Source organism: Pecten maximus, chromosome 6 (assembly GCF_902652985.1).
Source record: "Pecten maximus chromosome 6, xPecMax1.1, whole genome shotgun sequence".
Lineage (NCBI taxonomy): Eukaryota > Metazoa > Mollusca > Bivalvia > Pectinida > Pectinidae > Pecten > Pecten maximus.
Window position 1 is genome coordinate 11057738 of NC_047020.1, and position 24447 is coordinate 11082184.

The 24447-nt window shown below is 36.4% G+C and overlaps 2 protein-coding genes across 3 annotated transcripts in view; one reads left to right on the plus strand and one right to left on the minus strand.

Annotated features, from left to right (window-relative positions):
• The window catches only part of LOC117328952 (transcription initiation factor TFIID subunit 1-like), a 43332-nt gene extending 38403 nt beyond the window's left edge, over positions 1-4929 (minus strand). The window contains exons 1-5 of the mRNA XM_033886583.1: positions 4798-4929; positions 3177-3389; positions 2700-2814; positions 2447-2563; positions 779-1026 (exon numbers count right to left, since the gene is read on the minus strand). Coding sequence (XP_033742474.1) covers positions 779-1026; positions 2447-2563; positions 2700-2814; positions 3177-3329 — 633 coding nt within the window. The 5' untranslated portion in view covers positions 3330-3389; positions 4798-4929. The remainder of the gene's footprint in view (positions 1-778; positions 1027-2446; positions 2564-2699; positions 2815-3176; positions 3390-4797) is intronic.
• Positions 4930-18899: 13970 nt separating this feature from the next.
• LOC117328953 (GRIP and coiled-coil domain-containing protein 2-like) overlaps positions 18900-24447 on the plus strand; it is a 28848-nt gene continuing 23300 nt past the window's right edge. For both annotated transcript variants that reach the window (XM_033886585.1, XM_033886586.1), the window contains exons 1-3: positions 18900-19254; positions 22033-22137; positions 23152-24380. In XM_033886585.1, coding sequence (XP_033742476.1) covers positions 19168-19254; positions 22033-22137; positions 23152-24380 — 1421 coding nt within the window. In that variant the 5' untranslated portion in view covers positions 18900-19167. The remainder of the gene's footprint in view (positions 19255-22032; positions 22138-23151; positions 24381-24447) is intronic.

The window sequence follows — 24447 nt, forward strand, 5'->3', positions numbered from 1 at the left end:
GAGTCCTGGGTCAGATAGATATTTAATGGAGTTTCTGGATAATAAAGCTATAAACTGTTTACTGTATATATTGAAACATTTCTTTTTATTGACAGACATTATAGTCTACCTTAGAAGAGCTATGCCAGTAAAATATATATCCAAGGGGAGGAATCGAGAAATAAAGAAGTTCTAAGCATGGTGGGTGCTGGAGAAAATGCAGCCTATTATACAGTAATGTGTGGCAAACTTGGGAGTCCTCACATATCGAAGATATTTTAATAGAATAGCCCTAAGCACATCTGTCCCTATGAGTTCACTGTGATCCTTTTTTTTCTGGGAAAGATGATGGTCTATGAAACCAAAGCCTGTAACAGGGATGCTGATTACAACATATCAGAAACAGGACCAGTATGCATTGTAATGTTGGCCTGCACAACATGTCGATGTGCCATGGACCATATTATTCCTTAGATACTGTCTTAAATTTTTGACATTTTCAACTCCTATGACCTTGCAAAAGAAAGAGAAGAGTTTCATCATGTCTATCTCATTCAATTTTATTTGAATCAATTTTTTAACATTTTAACACTTTTGAGTAGGCAGATCTGGAAAGACCTAGACAGAACTCCATTTCTGGTACATATTGCTAAAATTCAGCTTTCAACTAGAAGCCATTCAAAAGGCTGGCAAGGACAACAGAGTGATGGATACATAGTTACAGTTACATTGTTCCAAGTCTTGATCATCATGAATTTGACCTTTTTTAATGGGCTGTGAATTAAGGTATATTATATACCTCTCCATGTTGAAACTCTGGAAACAATGTAGTGACCTCCACTGTGGCCAACTCTGGGGGTAACATGGCTGCCAAAGGAGTCTTAAACTTGGACTTATCCGGACTATCAGACAGGGATCCCTTCTCTGACTTAGCTGGGCTACCTGTATCCCCTCCTTCTCCATCTGACTTGCCCGATTTGTTTGGGAGCCAGGAGGGTGGCGGCATCAGTTTATTGTCATCTTCATCATAGTCATCCTCCTCATTTTCTGCAGCAAGAATAAGAATTAAATTATTTGAACAATCCAGGTTTTCCTGCATTATCTTGTAAATCAAAGAATAGAAGTGATTTAATTAAAACTTCAATACCATATACCCTGGTAATAAAACATATTTTCCCACACCCAATCTGTATAGGATTCTTTCTCTCTGGAGTCCTCTCATGGGATATGTATTTTAATAGTATAGCTCTTACTATGTCAAACTTTTTATTCACATTGTATTCCAGTTAGCATGATTTTCACATCTGATGTTAAACATTAAAGCAGACATGCTATGTAGTAGAAATTGTTACATCCACATGATTGTAGTGTACATTTACATACTGAAGGACAATGGTAGCACTTTCTTTTTACATAATATGTGGAGGAACATAAAAAAAGCACAAATCTTCTATCAGTCACTGGTGAGTTCTGTTACCACATTAACAAATTCAATAGGGGTGTCACGGTTCAAACTTTTTTCGGTTCGGTTCGGTTCTCATTTTTTTTGTCAGTTTTCGGTTATTTCAGTTCGGTTCGGGCAACCTTGTAATCTTTGTTTTTCATATCTTAAACAAGAACTTAAAAGAACATATGGGCATTAAAATAACTTTTAATATGCTAACAAATAATAAAACAGTAAAAAAACATCACAAAACTTCATCTCAAGGTATTCATTATTGAATTTTAAAGAAAAGACAAATTTCTGACTTTCTGCCAGACTGCCACTGCGTCATTTGTTGACTAGATTAGAAAATATTTAAATAAATTGTTTAACAAACTGTAAAACATTAATACTGTGAGCACTGAGCAACAACATCAGCACAGGGACCACTGGTTTCGGGCCGTGGCGAACTTTGACATGAGCCTGACCTCGTAGTCCTTGCGGTAGGCTCCCTGGGTTTTAACGTTATGCCGTGTTTACGGGATACGTGTGCCGTCATTGAAGACGTCGATCCCGTTGCATATTTGAATTGCGTTTTGCAAATATTGCACTCAGTTATTGTCTTATCGACCACGCCATCCTTGTTAATAAAATTGAAATATTCCCACACAGCTGATTTAAGTTTGGCCGCCATCTGTGTCAGGTAAACAATCCTAACCAATACAGTCGTGTTTTTCATTGCGAATGCGTGACTACATAGTTAATAGTCAAAGGCCTTGTATCGTTAAAGATATCAATCATATAACACAAAAAGCACACGCCTTTGCTACAATGCGGACGATAACGACTGACTTATTCAGAACCGAACCGAAATTCACAAACAGCAAACCGAACCGAACTGTAAGCTTATCAACTGCGGTTAACCGTCCTTTCGGTTAACCGTGACACCCCTAAAATTCAAACACCAAACAGACATGTTAATTCCCTCTTTGAGATATCTTCCACAGATGACAGCTATGACATGGAGAAATACTGAATACTGACCTGACTTGAGCGAGTGTAGATTACTCATGGCCTCCCGTATTCTCTCCGACCCATCATCTGCCATCTCTGTGATGTCCGAATAATCCACAGCTCCTGCAACCTTCTTTTCATAGTTTACTGAAATGGTAGGAAAAAACTCTGTTAACTGTATAATGAATGATTAAGGCATGAAAATGGTTAAAACAGTTTAACAAAAAACAGAAATGTGCCTTTTTATGTTGTACATTTATATATCAGTAACAATGTCACCTACAGCTGGATTCGTCCTGGTCACCTCCTTCATCTGCCCCTTGTTCCTCAGTTATCTCTCGAACCATGGTCCCAATTCCTCCCAGGGCACTAAGGGATCCAAGGTGGCGCTTTGATTCCTGTAAAATATTAGATCTCATCAAATTCTCAACTTCAACCACAAGTCTTTTTGTTTACGCAGTCAAACATTGTGTTATCACCATATTAATCACATTCTCTATACAAACTATATAAATAATCATTCAAAAAAGCAACCCTCTACTATTATATAAATGGGGTAAGTAATACCCATACTATTTTTCAACTGCCATAATATTTTACACCATATAAGTTCCGCTGGTATTAAGAGATCAGGCTTAAAGCTAACATAGTAAGAGAAAAACGGTTGACATGACATTACCATAAAAGTATGACTGACTGCAAAGGTAAGAAAGATAAAAAAGTTTGTGACAGGCACTATCTGTTGTTCCTCAATTATTACCTCATCCAAGAAATCCTCCTCCAAGTCTCCTTTCTTATCAATGTTCCCGAACAGGAAACCTGTAAGGGATGAAACAGCCCCTGTACTCTCACCATCATGATCGTGGTCTTGATCATTGTCGTGATAGTGGTCATGTTCCTCTTCACTGTCCATCCTGGTCAGTGGTCCAATTTCAGCCAGAGATGCCACTCGGTATGTTCATCATTTGTACTCCTAACAAAACATTATAAGGATGAAACAGTATGATTTAATAAAAGTTCATTACAGCTTGACTTGATGCAAAAATATCAAATAAATTTTGTATAAACATATAAAATGGTTCTGGGCACATCAGAGCATGCATGATTTAGATATGATGACCGTACATGCTGTATGCAGAAATATTTGTACTCTCTTTTGTTTTTGGAAGTCGACATACCAATATTAATTCCCTCGAATATATTGTGAGCCTTTTGTGCATGGTTACTGGACATAATGATAAGGTAATAATCATCATATTTCAAATGACACCTTATACATTTTTTTTTAATTATTATTGACTATTACACGTCATTTGTAACTTACATGTAGGGTACATACCATGAGGTAGACAAGTAAAGCGAATCTAAATATAGTTTTTCTGATACAGCAGGCGCAGGTACAGTAAAACATACAGATAAGGCTCATACATTTCTGTACAAGAAAAGCGCATATTCTGGTACAGCAGGCGCACACAGAGTAAATAAATACAGATAAGGCACATACATATCTGTACAAGAAAAGCGCATATTCTGGTACAGCAGGTGAAGGCAAAAGCTTTCTCTATACAGTTAAGACACTACCCATATTTTAAATACATTGCCCGACATAGGTATGGCGCACATACATTTCTGCGTACGAAAGGCGCAAGTAAATACATTTCACCGTACATATAAGGCGCAACTATCGTACATACAATTCCGGTATAGATAAGGCGCACATGCAGTGAATACATTTCTCCGATACCGATAAAACACACATGCATTTTACGGCATGGAACACATGCAAGTACATTTTCTGTACATGTACAGGTAGGTATAACCAAACAGACATAATGAATACATGTACAGATAGGTATAACCAAACAGACATAATGAATACATGTACACTGATAGGTATAATGAATACATGTACAGATAGGTATAACCAAACAGACATTAATGAATACATGTATTATTGACTTTTCCCGACTAATTGAAAACAATCAAAACTCTAGGCCTATTATTTTCCTACATTTCAATAAAATGCAGACAATTTTATTATAACACCAGAAAAAAATCCTGATTATGTATAAGTTACAGTACAGTAACGTTACTGGTCCGAGCTTTGAAATGTAGAAAAGAAACAGGACCCCATCTATTTTCAGGAATGTCGACTCCACTGACCACCGGGCAGCATCCACTCCTCATTCTATTACCAACGATAATATTACACCGTACTATAAACAGTGGACATATACGACATTGTGTAAAACATCCAATACCTGCTGCTACATTGCATTGGCAGTGGGTCAGTTTATTATAGGTGGCATGAAGGGACATTTTACGTATTGAACGATAAGAAAGTCGTCTAAAATCGATATATCATGGGTATAGTTGCTTACATCATCGATTGCTGTAGATAATGAAAGTGTGCAATTCCATTAACCGCTAAATATTTCACATTTTCCAGGAGCTCGAAAAAGCGGTATCGTTATGTTCGCCATCTTTGTTGACAGCGCCATCTGTAGTCAAACATAAATAAGAGGAGAAAACTATTCCGCGAACCCAATATTAGGCCTGTTTTAGCAACCGGACCGGTGAGCCTGTGTGCCTTCTGAAAATATAGGGCTTGATTCGACCACAATCTATAAGTCAATCTACTTATTTTATTCAACGATACGTTTATTATAATAACGACTTTTCAGAAACGGACAAACCGTAAATTTCCGCCATTCCAAGGTGGGAGTTGTCGCTCTTCGCACGCGATATCATATAGGCCTATGTAGTGAACGCAGAGATCCATCAGATATGGGGCGCCGTTTTAGTATTTATCTTCAACATGTAGTATCACTAATTCGATTTAATGATACCCCTTAATGAAGATATCACTAAATTGAATTAATGACATCATAAATGCGAATTAGTGATATCATTAATTCATTTAGTGATATCACTAGATCTAATACAAATTGTTGATATCAATAAAATCATTAAATATCCGGAATTAAAGATAGCATTAATTCGAATTATTGATATCATTAATTCGTGTGTGGAGCAACAGCAAATAATTAGTCTCCCCATTTTGTGTGGAATTACACATAAAACCATGATGGACGATATACAGCAATTGCTGCTTCATATCAGACAAAAGATAATTCAGGGGCAACGCTGTTTTGACAACGATGATGTGGACTGCAATCAAATTTTAAAAAAAGTTCTCTGTCAATTACACCAAGTGCAGTGGAGACCATCACCTCTATTTAAGCTGGCACCATGCGTATCTTCCCGCTGTTCCGAATGTAGTGCCTTACTTAATATCCATTATTTACCCTCTTTAAAAAATCAGATCAATAACTGATCCAGTTCACTGTTATCATTTAATGAGATTAAATAATACGATATTTTAAATGAAATGACACATGTCATTCTACGAGAACGAGAACCTGTCATTTTAGACATAGAGGGAGCAGTCTTTTTTTTATAGATATCATTAATTCGAATTATTGATATCAAGAAATGAATTAATTATATCAATAATTTGAATTATAGATATCATAAGATATTTTTGCTGTCATTAACTATTTATGACTTTATTATTAATAAGAATTATTGATATCATTAATTCATTTATTGACATCAATAATTTATTTATTGATATCAATAATTCGAATTAATGATATCTATAATTCGAATTAATGATATAACATTTTGTAGATAAATACTAAAACGGCACCCATAGATTCCTGACCATTGCTAGAAAACAAACGAATACAACAATAACGTTGACGTTTATCAATCATTTATTATGATAATTACGATGATTGCGTTTGAACAGGTTTACAGGTTTGGGAGATCTACAGCAGTACATGGAGCTCAGAACAACAAAACGCACACCTTTTCGCAAATCAAATCTCAACAAATGCATTTCCCGAAACATAAGTAGTAAATCAAATTACACAAAGGTAATAGGGTCACTTTTAAATTACTGTCAATATGTAGTTCATAAGAGACTGTGTTTTCAAGGCGTGAAGATTTATTATCACGTATACAAGGTAAGATTCAAGATGAAAATAATAAACATATACTGAAGTAGACTTAAATATGGATATACAAGACTAAAGTAACGGGACTACATCCCTTTGTTGTACATTGTTTCAATATTGTTTTGAAAGTACATGTACATGGAAATACACGACTAAAACTTTAGATATGAAGTTATTATTTAAACACATCAATTACATATGGAAATACACGACTAAAACTGAAATATTTCGAAGATAAAAATAATCATTATAAAAACACACATAGACTAATCTAAATATTATAAAGCTGTTAACTCTATATACTGGTATGACTACGGTTGATGACTAGTCTGGACTGTATAATACACATAGGAATATAAAAAATACAACAAAACATGACTAAAGCATGGCTAAAAAAACAACTCCAATAGTCAGTCTTTAACCCAACGTAAGATGGAATCAACTATTTTGAGTAATAACATAATTATGTTGAGCATAATCAAATCTAGACTAAATATTATCATAACTAGACTAAACATGGTCAATACTAGACTACATACAAACCATACACAACTAAGATAACATGTACAGATGAAATAATATGAAGCAATACAACAAGACAAAAATCATACCCCTACCGCTATATGCACAGCTACTACCCTTTTGATTCTGATTCCAGGGAAAAAGTTAAATCAATTCAGGTCAAATACAACTAGTGTAACCTTCATTTTAATAACAATACCCATGTAAACCATTTACACGTCATGTGTAACTTACATGTAGGGTACATACCATGAGGTAGACAAGTAAAGCGAATCTAAATATAGTTTTTCTGATACAGCAGGCGCACGTACAGTTAAACATACAGATAAGGCTCATACATATCTGTACAAGAAAAGCGCATATCCTGGTACAGCAGGCGCACACAGAGTAAATAAATACAGATAAGGCACATACATATCTGTACAAGAAAAGCGCAAATCCTGGTACAGCAGGCGCACACACAGTAAATAAATACAGATAAGGCACATACATATCTGTACAAGAAAAGCGCAAATCCTGGTACAGCAGGCGCACACACAGTAAATAAATACAGATAAGGCTCATACATTAGTGTACAAGAAAAGCGCATATTCTGGTACAGCAGGTGAAGGCAAAAGCTTTCTCTATACAGTTAAGACACTACCCATATTTTAAATACATTGCCCGACATAGGTATGGCGCACATACATTTCTGCGTACGAAAGGCGCAAGTTAATACATTTCACCGTACATATAAGTCGCAACTATCGTACATATAATTCCGGTATAGATAAGGCGCACATGCAGTGAATACATTTCTCCGATACCGATAAAACACACATGCATTTTACGGCATGGAACACATGCAAGCACAAGTTCACTCGTGCAGAGTAAATCCATTTTCTGTACATGTACAGATAGGTATATACAGATAGGTATAACCAAACAGACATAATGAATACATGTACAGGTAGGTATAACCAAACAGACATAATGAGTACATGTACAGATAGGTATAACCAAACAGACATAATGAATACATGTACAGATAGGTATAACCAAACAGACATAATGAACAGACATAATGAATACATGTACAGATAGGTATAACCAAACAGTCATAATGAATACATGTACAGGTAGGTATAACCAAACAGTCATAATGAATACATGTACAGGTAGGTATAACCAAACAGACATAATGATTAGAGTAAATACAGGTGTAATCTAGTCGCACACTATAAATACATTTCCTCTGTTGTATCAAAACACTCAATACAATAAGAGACCCACAAATGTTGTAATATGTAGAACTCTGATGAAATGTATCGATCTTCAAATATATTTATATTTCATAAGATTCACCAATATCAAAAGCGACATATTCTACCAAGAAAAAAATTCCTACGACACAAACAATAAATCATCGATATAAGATTCCCACGACACAATAAATCATCGATATAAGATTCACACGACATACAATAAATCATCGATATAAGATTCACACGACATACAATAAATCATCAATATAAGATTCACACGACATACAATAAATCATCAATATAAGATTCCCACGACACACAATAAATCATCGATATAAGATTCTCACGACACACAATAAATCATCGATATAAGATTCCCACGACATACAATAAATCATCGATATAAGATTATCACGACACACAATAAATCATCGATATAAGATTCCCACGACACAAACAATAAATCATCAATATAAGATTCACACGACATACAATAAATCATCGATATAAGATTCCCACGACACAAACAATAAATCATCAATATAAGATTCACACGACATACAATAAATCATCGATATAAGATTCACACGACACAAACAATAAATCATCGATATAAGATTATCACGACACACAATAAATCACCGATATAAGATTCCCACTAAACAAACAATAAATCATCAATATAAGATTCACACGACACAATAAATCATCAATATAAGATTCTCACGACACACAATAAATCATCGATATAAGATTCTCACGACACACACAATAATTCATCAATATAAGATTCTCACGACACACAATAAATGATCAATATAAGATTCACACGACACACAATAAATCATCAATATAATATTCCCACGACACACAATAAATCATCAATATAATAATCACACGACACACAATAAATCATCAATATAATATTCCCACGACACACAATAAATCATCAATATAAGAATCACACGACACACAATAAATCATCAATATAATATTCCCACGACACACAATAAATCATCAATATAATATTCCCACGACACACAATAAATCATCAATATAATATTCCCACGACACACAATAAATCATCAATATAAGATTCTCACGAAACACAATAAATCATCAATATAAGATTCCCACGACACACAATAAATCATCAATATAAGATTCCCACGACACACAATAAATCATCGATATACTATTATCACGACACACAATAAATCATCGATATAAGATTCTCACGACACACAATAAATCATCAACATAAGATTCTCACGACACACAATAAATCATCGATATAAGATTCTCACGACACAAACAATAAATCATCAATATAAGATTCACACGACACACAATAAATCATCGATATAAGATTCTCACGACACACAATAAATCATCAATATAAGATTCTCACGACACACAATAAATCATCAATATAAGATTCCCACGACACACAATAAATCATCGGTATAAGATTCTCACGACACAAACAATAAATCACAGATATAAGATTCTCACGACACACAATAAATCATCGATATAAGATTCCCACGACACACAATAAATCATCGATATAAGATTCCCACGACACAAACAATAAATCATCAATATAAGATTCACACGACACACAATAAATCATCAATATAAGATTCCCACGACACACAATAGATCATCAATATAAGGTTCTCACGACACAAACAATAAATCATCGATATAAGATTCTCACGACACACAATAAATCATCGATATAAGATTCCCACGACACACAATAAATCATCAACATAAGATTCTCACGACACACAATAAATCATCGATATTAGATTCTCACGACACACAATAAAACATAGATATAAGATTCTCACGACAAACAATAAATCATCAATATAAGATTCTCACGACACAAACAAATAAATCATCAATATAAGATTCCCACGACACAAACAAATAAATCATCAATATAAGATTCCCATGACACACAATAAATCATCAACATAAGATTCTCACGACACAAACAAATAAATCATCAATATAAGATTCCCACGACACACAATAAATCATCAACATAAGATTCCCATGACACACAATAAATCATCGATATTAGATTCTCACGACACACACTAGATCATCAATATAAGATTCCCACGACACACAATAAATCATCGATATAAGATTCTCACGACACAAACAAATAAATCATCAATATAAGATTCCCACGACACACAATAAATCATCAATATAAGATTCTCACGACACACAATAAATCATCGATATAAGATTCTCACGACACAAACAAATAAATCATCAATATAAGATTCACACGACACACAATAAATTATCAATATAAGATTCTCACGACAAACAATAAATCATCAATATAAGATTCACACGACACACAATAAATTATCAATATAAGATTCTCACGACAAACAATAAATCATCGATATAAGATTCCCACGACACACAATAAATCATCGATATAAGATTCACACGACACACAATAAATTATCAATATAAGATTCTCACGACAAACAATAAATTATTAATATAAGATTTCCACGACACACAATAAATTACCAATATAAGATTCCCACGACACACAATAAATCATCGATATAAGATTCCCACGACACACAATAAATCATCAACATAAGTTTCCCACGACGCACAATAAATCATCGATATAAGATTCTCACGACGCACAATAAATCATCGATATAAGATTCTCACGACACAAACAAATAAATCATCAATATAAGATTCTCACGACGCACAATAAATCATCGATATAAGATTCTCACGACACAAACAAATAAATCATCAATATAAGATTCCCACGACACACAATAAATCATCAATATAAGATTCCCACGACACATAGTAAATCATCGATATAAGATTCTCACGACACACAATAAATCATCGATATAAGATTCACACGACACACAATAAAACATAGATATAAGATTCTCACGACAAACAATAAATCATCAATATAAGATTCCCACGACACACAATAAATAATAATTATAAAATTCTCCCACGACACACACTTTAGCCGTTAACAGATTTAAAGTAACTGCCGATTGTCTGGTATCCCTAGTTCAGGTTAGAAATAGGCGCTGAAGTGTAACAGGGAAGGGAATGATGACACGATGCCTTATCGGAAATCAAACACTCTTGAACGTCCACAACTCATCCGCGGTGTCTTACTCGTCACCATGACGGAACATTTCCCTGATCCGAACGGACAGTACGTGATGGTGTGAGCGTGGTCCCCTGTTGCCTTGCAGATGGGACATCGGAAGGTCCTCAACACTGGACATGTGACGAGTCCCTTTGCGTCCTTGAGGTCATGCGACATGTAGAACATCTTTGTTTCTCCATTCGTCTTACAGAACTTACACACGAGTTTACCCTTATTCGTTGCGTTAGCCGGCACACTTTTTATACTTTTAAATGTATCAATGTCACAGCTGCGACGTTGGGCAAGTTCTAAGGGTTGTTCTGGAAGTGTAGCCTGGTCCTGCGAATAAGTGACGTCAACAGGACCAGTTAGAGAGGGATAACGACATGGAGTGTCGAACCTCTGCACTGAAAACTGTTTGAAACCGGGAACGTCTTTGGTGTCGGTCACGGATGTCTCCGATTGATTGTGACGTAGTAGCCTCTCCGGACGAGCTCCCCTGTGCTGCCGTTTCTGCTGCGTTCCAAAATGGCCGATGTGTTTCTCACTGTGCTGAATCACAGTGCCATGTTCCGCCTGGGACGTGTCATGTTTTTGTTTCCCGGAAGTCATCCCGCACCATTGAAGATCTTGTCCAGTTCGTCCGACTTGTTTTTTTGACGATGTCAGCCCCACATGTAAAATGTATGGTTCCGAACAGTGCGTACATCCTTTTGTGGAGACACATGCACTATCAGACTGTTCACCTGGGTTGAACGTTTGTTGTTTGAACACAGCTGGAGATTGATAGCGCTCTGGAAACTGACTTATTGGACGCTGCTTAAGTACATTTGATGCGAGATCCTGTGTCAGTGGTCTGGACAACATGTATTGGACCCCGGGTCGTTCTTGATGAGTCTCCTCTTGAACTGGAGGACTTGATGGACACTGTTGAAAAGTATTTGATGTTCCATACTGTCCCCTTTGACTACGCGGTTGGTGCCGGAATCCATGTTGTGTTCCATAATTTGGTCTCAATGGCAGGTTTTGAACTGTGCTCCGTTCCTGTTGGGTCTCCTCTCGAAGAAGAGGACTTGGTGGACGCTGTTGAAAAGTGTTTGGTGTTCCGTATAGTTCCCTTTGACTGAACAGCCGTTGTTGAAACACGTGTTGTGATTCATACTGTTCACCAAGATTTTTCGTGAGTTTCCGTTGCGTGTGTCCGATACTTTGCGCCTCGGGTTCATGCTTTGGAAGTAGACATACTTGTTTCTCTCCAACCGTATACGGTATGGGAAGCAATGTACACTTCGCTTTCGGCGTGTCGTCCAGTTTCCACGCAGTAGCTGGTCTACTTTTATCGCCTTGAATCTCAATGACCTGCTCCATCATATCACACAGTTCACTTTCCTTGTCCTCATCATTTAAAAAGATTACGTCAGAAAGTCCGAGATAGTCTTTACTGAGGTTAAAATCCATTTTACTAAAATGTCCACCTGTCTTGTACAATGCAGATTTAGATAATGAGGCACTCCAGAGTATAATCTAACTGACCAATCCCCGAAACTTGGCTGGGATTCAAAACACCGTTTTGCTGTCAACAGCATCCGTTAGGCTCGGCAGCTCCAGCTAACAGAGGTCAACTTCAAAGGCGGCACCAGGGGACGGGCGTCGCTAGGGCGCGTCACGTGAGCATTGCCTGGCCATAGTGTATTTCGCCTAACCGTTGTCTATTTCATTATGAGAGTTGGTGAATTAAGTAAATAACAAAGTAAATACCACAGCACATAATGGAACGATGAAACTTTAAACTTTACTTATAGTCTACATTAAATGATTGTTCCATCCAACCACAGAGACTTGGCAAAATTTACCAGCCTGATGTATTACAATGCACATCTTCCCCGATTTCCTGTGATCTATGAGAATGTGTTCTACTGTGATATCACAGGGTTTTGGTACACATTATAGGTATCTTTAACGGGAGACGGGGTGGCGGGATGTGTCAAGTCTCTGTATGTGGTTCAAGTTTCAAGTTCTTTAATGATATACATTAAACATTATTAACACGAAATATAGATGATACAGGGAAGTGTTACACATATGTATATGGTAATTGATCTAACGTTACGTACACAACATTACTTATAATTGTAATGAGGACATTCTATAAACAAGGAACTTCGACTAATTCAAACATACAAACAATAATATACTGAAATGAAAATGTAGTACCCAACGTTACTCCAAATCGATTAATGGCTGCTTTCGCCAGTAAAATTCATTTTTATCGACAAGATGTGGCCGATCCGAATATTAATCATAGTGTGATGAAACTAATCAATTACGTCTATTGCTAGCCAAGTATAGATATTTACTTAGACAACTCTCTAACATATTCACAACCTAAAAGTTGGATTAATTTAAAAACAGATGGTTTTTTGAAGTAATATTGTTTTCTATATGTTACCCTCAGATCTGTATATAATGGGCATACCAAAATATAATAAAACTCATCCTCGATATCACCATTTTTTTCTTTCTTTTGACTGGATTATTTTCAGATATTTTAGGTTGTTATCAAAAATGGATATTAATTAAAGCACTCACAAGCTTAGATAGATACATACACTTATATATACAAATATGTATCTAAATCAGAGATTAAAGTAGGTTTACCAACTTTACAATTTCCCCTTTACAATATCACAGCTATTTTCTAAGGTAATCGTTAGTTTTCAAATATTAAAATAACATCACAATGTAGTCTTCTGATAACCCCGATGTAATTTAATTCAATTTAATTACTAATAATGTTAACATTGATATATATCTCACAATACAGTGTACAATGTATACCAATTTATATAGGGGGAATCGCTATTGAAATGAAAAACTCGAAATCTAGACGCAGGCTAGTAGGGGTCTCTTATTCAACAAATACTAACCAGAGACACGCATGTGTTTGTAGACATAACAGGTTGTAGAGTTCTACTTGTATATTATTAGCAACAACACACGATTAATCTCGGTTTGGTTTAGTTTTTGTTACCTTTTAACAGCCAGGGTCATTTAAGGACGTGCCAGGTTTTGGAGGTCGAGGAAAGCCGGAGTACCCGGAGAAAAACCACCGGCCTACGGTCAATACCTGGCAACTGCCCCACGTAGGTTTCGAACTCGCAACCCAGAGGCGGAGGGCTGGTGATAAAGTAAACCACTCGGCTACCGCGGCCCCTCACGATGAACATAGTTTCTTTTTGGTGTATATAATTTCTACAAAGTTTTGATATATATAATTTCTGTAGAAACCACTAATTGATCGTGTTGACTTTCATTGCTAACACATTCAAAGTTTTGATATACATGTATATAATTTCTGTTGAAACCACTTATTGATCGTGTTGACTGTCATTGCTAACACATACACAGTTTTGATATATATAATTTCTGTAGAAACCACTAATTGATCGTGTTGACTGTCATTGCTAACATATAACAAGTTTTGGTATAGCTAATTTCTGTAGAAACCACTAATTGGCCGTGTTGACTTTCATTTCTAACACGTGAAAAGTTGTTTTAGATACACTCTCACAATGTCACCCTCTCCAGAATTCTGCGTTCGATTTTAAACTTAGTTATTAGTGGACAACACAAATGAATCAAGGATGCATTAGGCAAATTAGCAATAAATATGTTACACGTTGTGAGTACATTACATATACAACGTTTTCGTGTCTTCTCCATCAGACATTTATGAAGTGTTTGAAAGTCAAATGGAACACTTTTATAGCAAAACGTTTGAACCTTTTTACGCATGAACACAATTAAACACAAACAACCATGTCAATATAAAACAAACAACCATGTCAATATAAAACAAACAACCATGTCAATATAAAACAAACAACCATGTCAATATAAAACAAACAACCGTGTCAATACAAAACAAACAACCATGTCAATATAAAACAAACAACCGTGTCAATATAAAACAAACAACCGTGTCAATATAATTTAACAAACAGCCATGTCAATATAAAACAAACAACCATGTCAATATAAAACAAACAACCGTGTCAATATAAAATAAACAACCATGTCAATACAAAACAAACAACCATGTCAATATAAAACAAACAACCATGTCAATATAAAACAAACAACCGTGTCAATACAACACAAACAACCACGTCAATATAAAACAACCATGTCAATATAAAACAACCATGTCAATATAAAACAAACAACCGTGTCAATATAAAACAAACAACCATGTCAATATAAAACAAACAACCATGTCAATATAAAACAACCATGTCAATACAAAACAAACAACCGTGTCAATATAAAACAAACAACCATGTCAATATAAAACAAACAACCATGTCAATATAAAACAACCATGTCAATACAAAACAAACAACCGTGTCAATATAAAACAAACAACCATGTCAATATAAAACAAACAACCATGTCAATATAAAATAAACAATCGTGTCAATACAAAACAAACAACCATGTCAATATAAAACAAACAACCATGTCAATATAAAACAAACAACCATGTCAATATAAAACAAACAACCATGTCAATATAAAACAAACAACCGTGTCAATATAAAACAAACAACCATGTCAATACAAAACAAACAACCATGTAAATATAAAACAAACAACCATGTAAATATAAAATATATGAAATTGAATGAATGAAAACTTTGTTTATTTGTTCGGCGGTTTTATCGTTTCGTGAACAGCCAGGGTCGTTTTGAAGTGGGGTCTCCTTGTAGTAGTTGGTGACTTTCTCGCTGAACAACACACGGTAGGCCCGTCGCATGCCATCCAAAGCAGTTAGGGTAAAATGTCTTGTCCAAGGACACAACCACGACGTCACAGACAGGCACGTTTCTCAGTTTCCCGAGAAACACAAACCGACACACGGGTAAGGACACCTCGGGTCTTTGCCTGAGATTAGGTGGTCGACGCTTTAATCGGACCACTGAGCTATCACAGCCCCTGTGAATGGCACGAACGTGTCGTCAAAGAAGCAAATATGCTAAAAGAAGAACGAATGTAATACTGCCTATACGAGTTGTAATACACGCACCACAAATACTATACCATATTCTTGCTTCCTGTGTAGTCCAGCGGGATATACACATATGACCATGTATGGAAGGGTCCTATCTGAGGGGAGGAAACTAGGGTAAATAATGTATACCCAATGGGACTCTTCCTGACATCATAGTATTGCTGTCCGCTGACAACTTAATATGGAATCAATTACGTGTTAGAAGTGGCAAAGTCAACACGACAATTATTGGCCTCTGAATACAGAAATTAGAAACAAAGCCGTAACAATTAGTGTCCATCTGCAAACACTCAGAAATCATGTACACTGAAGGAGGGAAACTAAGGGATAAAAGTCGTATTATTGATAATTGTTCTTAGATCTAAGGGGACACGACACGGTCAGGATGTAATGAAGTGATTGTCATGAAAATTGATATGAGTGATCTTTGTGCAACCATTTGCTACATTGTATGTTGCAAACTATTATTACGCCATTCCATGCTAATTTTCTCGATATCCAGACATTTTTGAGAAAATATGCGATGTAAGGATGGAAAAGGCCACAGTTCTCGTTCTCTGTAAATGTATAGTGGTTACAGAGAAAATCATATTGTAGTCGTTTTTTTTTTTTTTTTGTCACGAATGAAATCATACATACAGCCTACCTTGCAATGACAGATTATGATAAACGTAAGATTATGGAATAATAAAAAAAACATCACCGTACTATTAGCATCAAAATAATACAACACATTATTTTTTTACCTTCTAGAAAACTATAAGCAACTGAGAACTGATATTTGGCCAGTAGTTACATATAGAAGACGACATTACAGTTTCCTCATATAAATGACCTTGACCCATGTTCAAGGTCACAGTGGTCAAGTATGTTATAGCCACATACTCCCAAATAACATAAAATTCTACACATGTATTAATGGCAATCCAAGATGCTCATTCACGCTCTCCTGACATTAAAATGACCGTTGAAGTGGGCGCTTGACCGGGGAAATCCTTCAATTGTGACATCAGTGTATAAAAGATTTATTTCTATCTCGAGATTTGTTGCGGATTTCGAGAACGAGTCTACAACAACACTAATATATAGTGTATTTTGACTCACTAATGCATTAATGAATCACCTTTGTTAGAAATATTGTATGCCGATTCCTAAAAAAACATCACTTACATGATCAACATGAAAATTGGAAATTGTTATTTTGTCACCATTCCTAAATCGTGATTCCTGCCATCTAGGCCTTTATCACACACGTTTATATACCATTAAGTGGTTATAGACTTTCTTGAAAAATGTTTTATAAGGCAGTTACAAATAAATATCAAAACTTCCTAACGCAATCTGAAAAAATCTTTACTTTGTACATTTTGATGATCAATATAATGTTTAAAACAGAAAGTAGCCATAATATGAACTTAAAGTCCGTGACCATACAAACCAATGATATATTGAAAAAAAAACATAGATGAGACAAAGGCTGCCGTCTGCGGCTCTGCATTTATGTGACGGGAATGGATTTCGCGAGTTATGTACCTTTGTTTGAGAGTTGCGTCCCTTAGTAGAAGTATGTAATTGTGTAAGTATGAGAGTATTTTGTTGAATTATAGTTACATTATTGACTGTAAGTGTGAATCTATGTATTCAGAATGTAAAATGAAGTATGAGAGTATTATTTAGTTTGAGAATGTTTGCGAGTGATTATGATTATATATTTTATATAGAAAACAGTGTATGATAATCTTTGCCCACCATTGTGAATGTAAAAGTGTGCTAGTTTATATGAGTGGGAAGATGAATGTCATTACTTACTAGTTGGTTGTCACTTGCTTCTATCCTTTCCTTATAACTAACAGAAGCCATCGGCTGGTTACTTTCCTTATAGTTTGCAGTTTATGGTTTGTGTTACTGATAGCTTATTAGTGTGGAAGTTGGTTTTATTCTGCGGTACTGTAAATGTAGGGCCGTATATAATTCGTGGTTTTATAAAAACACAGTACTATTAAGTATCATTAAGATCCTGGGTTGTATGTAAAATCGAACCGTTACACTTAAACAGCAATCCCTGCATGAATGACGCGTTGTTGTTTTTTTAAACTCAAACTATGGTTCACATGACTGAACATATTTATACATGAAACGTCAAGAGCACGAGCTGTTATGTTCTGCCTGTATTCAACAACAGACAGGTCGCTTACATAATAGCATTCGTCAATCCCCAGACTTTTAAAGACTGGTCAATCCTTATCGCTCTATAATTACACTGCATCATAATGTCAATAAATCTTCATGATGTTCCATGAATATTAATCATGGAGAAATAAAGGAGCGTCTAGCATAAGTGCCCTCTGTGGGATTCACATATTTTGTTATCGAACAAAGAAAATACATCCTTTATCGATTTTCTGACTGTCGGCACAAATAATAACCGCTCCCCGGCCAAGGTTGGTCGCAAAATGTGCAGTGTGATATCGAAAGTGCCGACCATGTTTATGATGTGCATTTCTTGGTCTGGACTACTGGATGTGAAAACGCAATATTTGGAATTCTCAATCTAGACATAGGCCAAGACATATTTACAGTAGAGGTTATTTATAGAAACAGCTGTTATTTTATGCTGGATTTCCGGAAATCCTCGCTATCAGAGGTAGCGTGTTCAGCATATAGAGTATCGATCGAGTTGGACCCGGTAAAATCGTGGGTGAGTGGAGATCATGTCGGCGTTCTTCTCTTGTATCGGGGGCAAAAATCCACTGAAGAAATCAAAAAAGAAAAAAGGAAAAGAGCCTGAAGACAGAAAGGTAAGAAAGAGGAGCTGTACGATACCACACGTGTGTGTATGTGTGCGATGAAATACAGATACTGCGATACACATAAACAGCTGCCATAAATATAGAAATGTGACCCTAGTCACATGACTACCGGCATGTGTTGGTTCTCATTAAATATACATTGTATACATGTGTACGTTGATTTACGACACCGACGTAAAACCAACATTGTAATACAATGTAAAATGTGAGTACAACGGTAAATATTACACCATTACCTCCACATTGTCCACTGTGTGGCGCACATGGCCTAGTGCCTGAGTATCGGACTGTGGTACATACTATACTTGGATAGCATGGTCTGTAGGCGGGCGTTTGTTGTTTCCAGAGGTTTAAGGTTATTTACAGGTGTTCGTCATTATCGTTACAATAAAACATACAAAGCGTGGTTGTACATTTCAAATTTACATATGTGCAAAATAACACATGGACTGGTGTCCTATTTGACGTATAAATATATACATGTAGTCATGATCTTTATTGAATCAGTTACCTTAAAAAAATCTGACGAAATCGAAATCTGTCGAGTGTGTACATATGCTTTCGATCTTCTATCTATTTAGTATATCGATTTTAATTGATTGCAGAATTCTATATTATATATATCGATGTTAATTGAATGCACAATTTCTACAAATATACTACATCTAAACTACACGTTTACTTTAAGTATACTGACATCCTTGTGTATTTTAGTCATGTCGGGGTTGGGAGTAAATAACGAGTCTTTTAGTCCTACGATTGGTAATCCCATTAACACTTGAGACAATACCTGGTCAGCGATACAAATGCTTACTGGCGCTTACAGCCGCTAGATAATCTCGTCTGATCACTAACAAGGCATGTAACACCGTGTAAAGCGTATCAGCACAATCGTTAAAGCTATTTAACAAGCTCCTAATGCTTATGCATGTCCTCGAACTGATCTTGGCCTGAGCGACAATTCGCTAGCTGAGCACATATGTAGGGGAGCGGTTATTATTTGCCTTGTAACTATATGTTGTGCTGTAACGGTACGTGGTATATGTGTATACCTTTGGTTGCTACCGCATCTTGTCTATTAAAACGTCTTTTGTTGGTAGGGATCTCTGGTAACATGGATAAATTGGCCGACAAATTTCATATTTACCAACGTTTGTCCTACACACATGGGCTTAACTGACACGGTCATGACCCAGAATGAAAAATTAACCCCTGGTCCGACCCCCTAGATCAGTTGCCCCTGTGATTCCTACAATGTACCTACATATATATGAAAATCAATGCATTGAATTAGTTGGATAAAGTTTCCACATTAGTCAGATTAAGTGAACATATGCCAAATATGTAATTAAGAGAAATATTTTTGAGTTATTATTTAACTAGAAAGCATGTGTGTAAAATTAATTAGATGTATATAGTGAAGGTGCTTAATACAATCAGAGAGATATATATGTCTCTGATACAATGTATAGGGAAATTCGAGGGTTACTATAAAGCCCCATTTTAACACGTCTACCCGCCACGACAATCGAAAATCACCACACAAAATACTCCCATGTGCCTCTCTAAACATGAACGTTTCCAGAAAAAGAGAGGAACATAGGACATGGTAATGTTATGTAAGCATATTTTTCCCTCGATCTTAAAAATCTGAACATCAAATTAAATTAAATTTGATCACTTCATTACATTTTTGTTCTCCGTGTACTCCCGTACGAAGTTATTACTAAAGCACTGCAGTATCTAAAATATATCGTCCCACCAAACAAAGAAATCCGGTAAATGATGAAATTAACAAGAAAAAAAATTACCACCGGTAATCGAAAAGAAATGCATCAAATACTTGTTCGACACAGCCGTATAATTTTCTTTTTGCCCCGGATATGACGCGACAGGTGGCGTTACTGCATGGTCAAGATGAAGTATGTGATCGGTCAATGTAGCGGTAAATGCAAAATGCAGATATGTAGTTAAAAACGAATAAAAGTTAAGATTGAATGCAAGCTGAATAAGTGGATGTATCTTTTCAAATGACACACTAATATAATTACATTCCTGATTCAAATGCAGTCTTATTATCACCAAAAATGATTCAATTTGATATAATTCTGTTATCCGTGCTGAAGTATTAAAACTATGCCGTTTACCTTTTTATAAAGATATTTCTTGTTTCTTTTCAGTTACTTTCTTCATATTAACGATAATTTCTAAAATATATTGTCACTATAGAAAGGTAAAATTTGAGAAAAATTAAGTTTATAACCATCTCGCCGTTTGACTTTCCTCCATCAAATCCTTAAACTGGGGTATGCTTGTTAAGTGATGGATTTTTAACCGTTTATAGAACTGGTCAGATCAACATGACTAGCCAGTGGGCCGCTGTCACAACAGCTAATATATATAGTCCATGCTGTTTATGGGTGAAATAATGGTTACGTTGCACAACCGTTCTTATTTCTGTACGGAAGAGCATCGATCTGCAGTCAGGGCATGTGACGTTGATATGTGGCCTTCGTCACGCCAATACCTCAACACTGGTACATACCATTGGCTCGGTTATATTCATTAAGAATTTACCAACTTAATTGTATTAGGTTCACTAAATAAAGTTCCATGGAACCGTGGAAGTCGGACTGTTGTTTACAGTCAGCGACATGTTAGGCCTTACATTAATCTCTGTTCGAGCTGACAACCCCGTTTTAGATGTATCTAAATGATATTACAAATATAAAATCCTAATCCTGTCCGTTTGTCTCGTTCGTACAGAGAAAGCCAGAACCAGTCCCGGAGAAAGAGGACGATGAAGCGACCCCTGTTGTCGAGGAAATCAAACCCGAGGAGGCTCTACCAGTTCAGAAGTCGCCACTCCAGGTAGAAAATATTTCTAATGATAAGTGAAAAATGGTTTAAAATAAAATGCACAGTAAACTTTTCAATATGACTCCTAAGCAATGTATTAATAAGGTGTATACCATAAAGCAAAACAATTTCCCCTCGTATTTCGATTCATCTTGTCTTCTTTGATTTATATTCTGTCGCGGATGCATCTCCGCTTTACGCTGTTATTTGCGCGAAAAATAAATGACGTTGAAATGACGTCATGGAAAAACCGGAAGTAGGTGTGACGTTTTGTGTCTTGTGGTATGTTAGAAGGCTGCTGTTGTCATATTTATATCAGCATTCACACAGGACAAGACGTAAGGTATCAATTTAATCAAATTATACACATTACTTAGTATTTGCTGAACAGATATACAACATGTAAGCGGATGTCTTTTAGATTTTAATTTTGATGTCGGTCTCAATCTCTGACGGTTGTCTAGTCTAGGCTTATTCAGTTATTGCTAATGTCGGTTTAGTTGTTTTATTTAGTTGTAGCTTATGTGATAGCTTTATTAAGTTGCTGTAGAAAAGCGTCGCGGAAGGACTGTCATTTCTGATCCCTGTGCTAGGACTACCAGTCGCGTCATTGGCATATTGTCACGATTTGTCTCAACAAAACATCGAAATGCCAGTAATGGCGGCCCTTTTGTGATATTCATGATTGAATAGTCATGATTTTCTCTAAAAAGAACTTTTAAAATGAAAAAATAATAATAATGAAATTAAAATCTCCACAAATGGGATTCAACCCAAACCTGCATGTAATGACCAATGTGTCTTACTGATGACAGTGAGATGACCGTCAGGCTCATTGGGTCTCTTGTTATTTTTATCGACCGGCGCCCCAGCACAGGATTGAGACGTTGACTGTTAAGGGTAAACGAACAATTCAAGCTATGGGAATGTTATGTCACAGTGTTACCTAACCATGATTTGACAAATTCTTCGTTTAGCCTTTAGTGATAGACAACATACTGGAAAGTCGATTTTGTGTATTTTCAGGTAAACATAGAAAATGCCAAACTTCGGCAGGTTGAGAAAGCCCAGGAAAGCCATTCGAAGGCGGAGGAACCTGTCAGTCCACTACTCAAGGAGCTCCATGAGAAATTCCAACAGAGGAAGGACAAATCCAAGGTCGGTGCGGACGGCGACCAGAGTAACATTTTACCGGAGGAGAGCCAGCGGGAGAGCAAGCCGGACAATATCGCTCCGGCGGGTGAGGTGGCTAAACAAAATCTGCCAAAGAACTTCGCGAAGAATGCCGTACCGGCCGTGTCGAGTCAGGACCATGAACCGGAGCTTTGTCTGATGAGGACACGTGTAACGCAGATGGAGCGCGAGAATGACCGTCTCAAGGCCACAATAGATGAACTCAAGGACGCAAAGAGCACAGAGGTTGAGGAATCTGCCAAACTCATGGGGAAATTACGGGTCGAAGTGGATACTCTGAAAAAGGAAAAAGACGATCTATTAGTTGAAGTGGAAACTCAGCGTGCAAGAGCAGAAAGTTATATTAATGCTAATGCTAGAAGTGACCAAGAGAATGATTTGGACAATGCTAAAGGTAGAGAGGAAATTCTGGAGGCTATAGGTCATTTAGACAGGGTTTGTTCTGCGTACGAACCGGTCGTTGAGAAAGTAGAGAAGATCGAAGAGGATTTAGACCGTGAGCGTAAGGATGAAAAATTATCAGAAAGGTTGGAAATAATCGAAGGGAATCGGGATAAAATCAGCGATGATGTCATGGGTTTGCTCAAGAGTCTCCAAGAACTGGAATGTCGGATCATTCGCCTCGAGGTCAGCAAGGACGACGAGGAGGCTATGGAGGCGATTTCAATGAAGGTAGTCCAGCGACTGTCGGTGGCAGAAGAAGATCACTCGAGCTTGACAAGGGAGGTAGGTGCTCTCTCACATTCCTACTCTGACATGGAGCTAAGGCTAACGCAAATCGAGGACCAAAAGAACGCCCTAAGTGCCCAGGTTGAAGCGTACTCTGCAGAAACAGCTCAACTTAAACAAACCATTGAGGACCAAATGAAAATGCTGAACCTCCAGGAAGGGGCACTAACAGAGGCTTCCACATTCGGAGCACAAAAACAGGAGGAACTAAAAGAGGTTTCCTCACGATATGAAAAAGCAGCCATACAATTGAAAGAGGAGGAGGAGAAATACTCGAGGTTGGAGGCAGACATGAAGGACATTCGACAGAAGTATCAAGACCTCATGGAGCGGTAAGTTAATTATACCCTGAATTAGTCTTTGTAAAATATTAAACTTATCAAATCTAGCCAATAAACT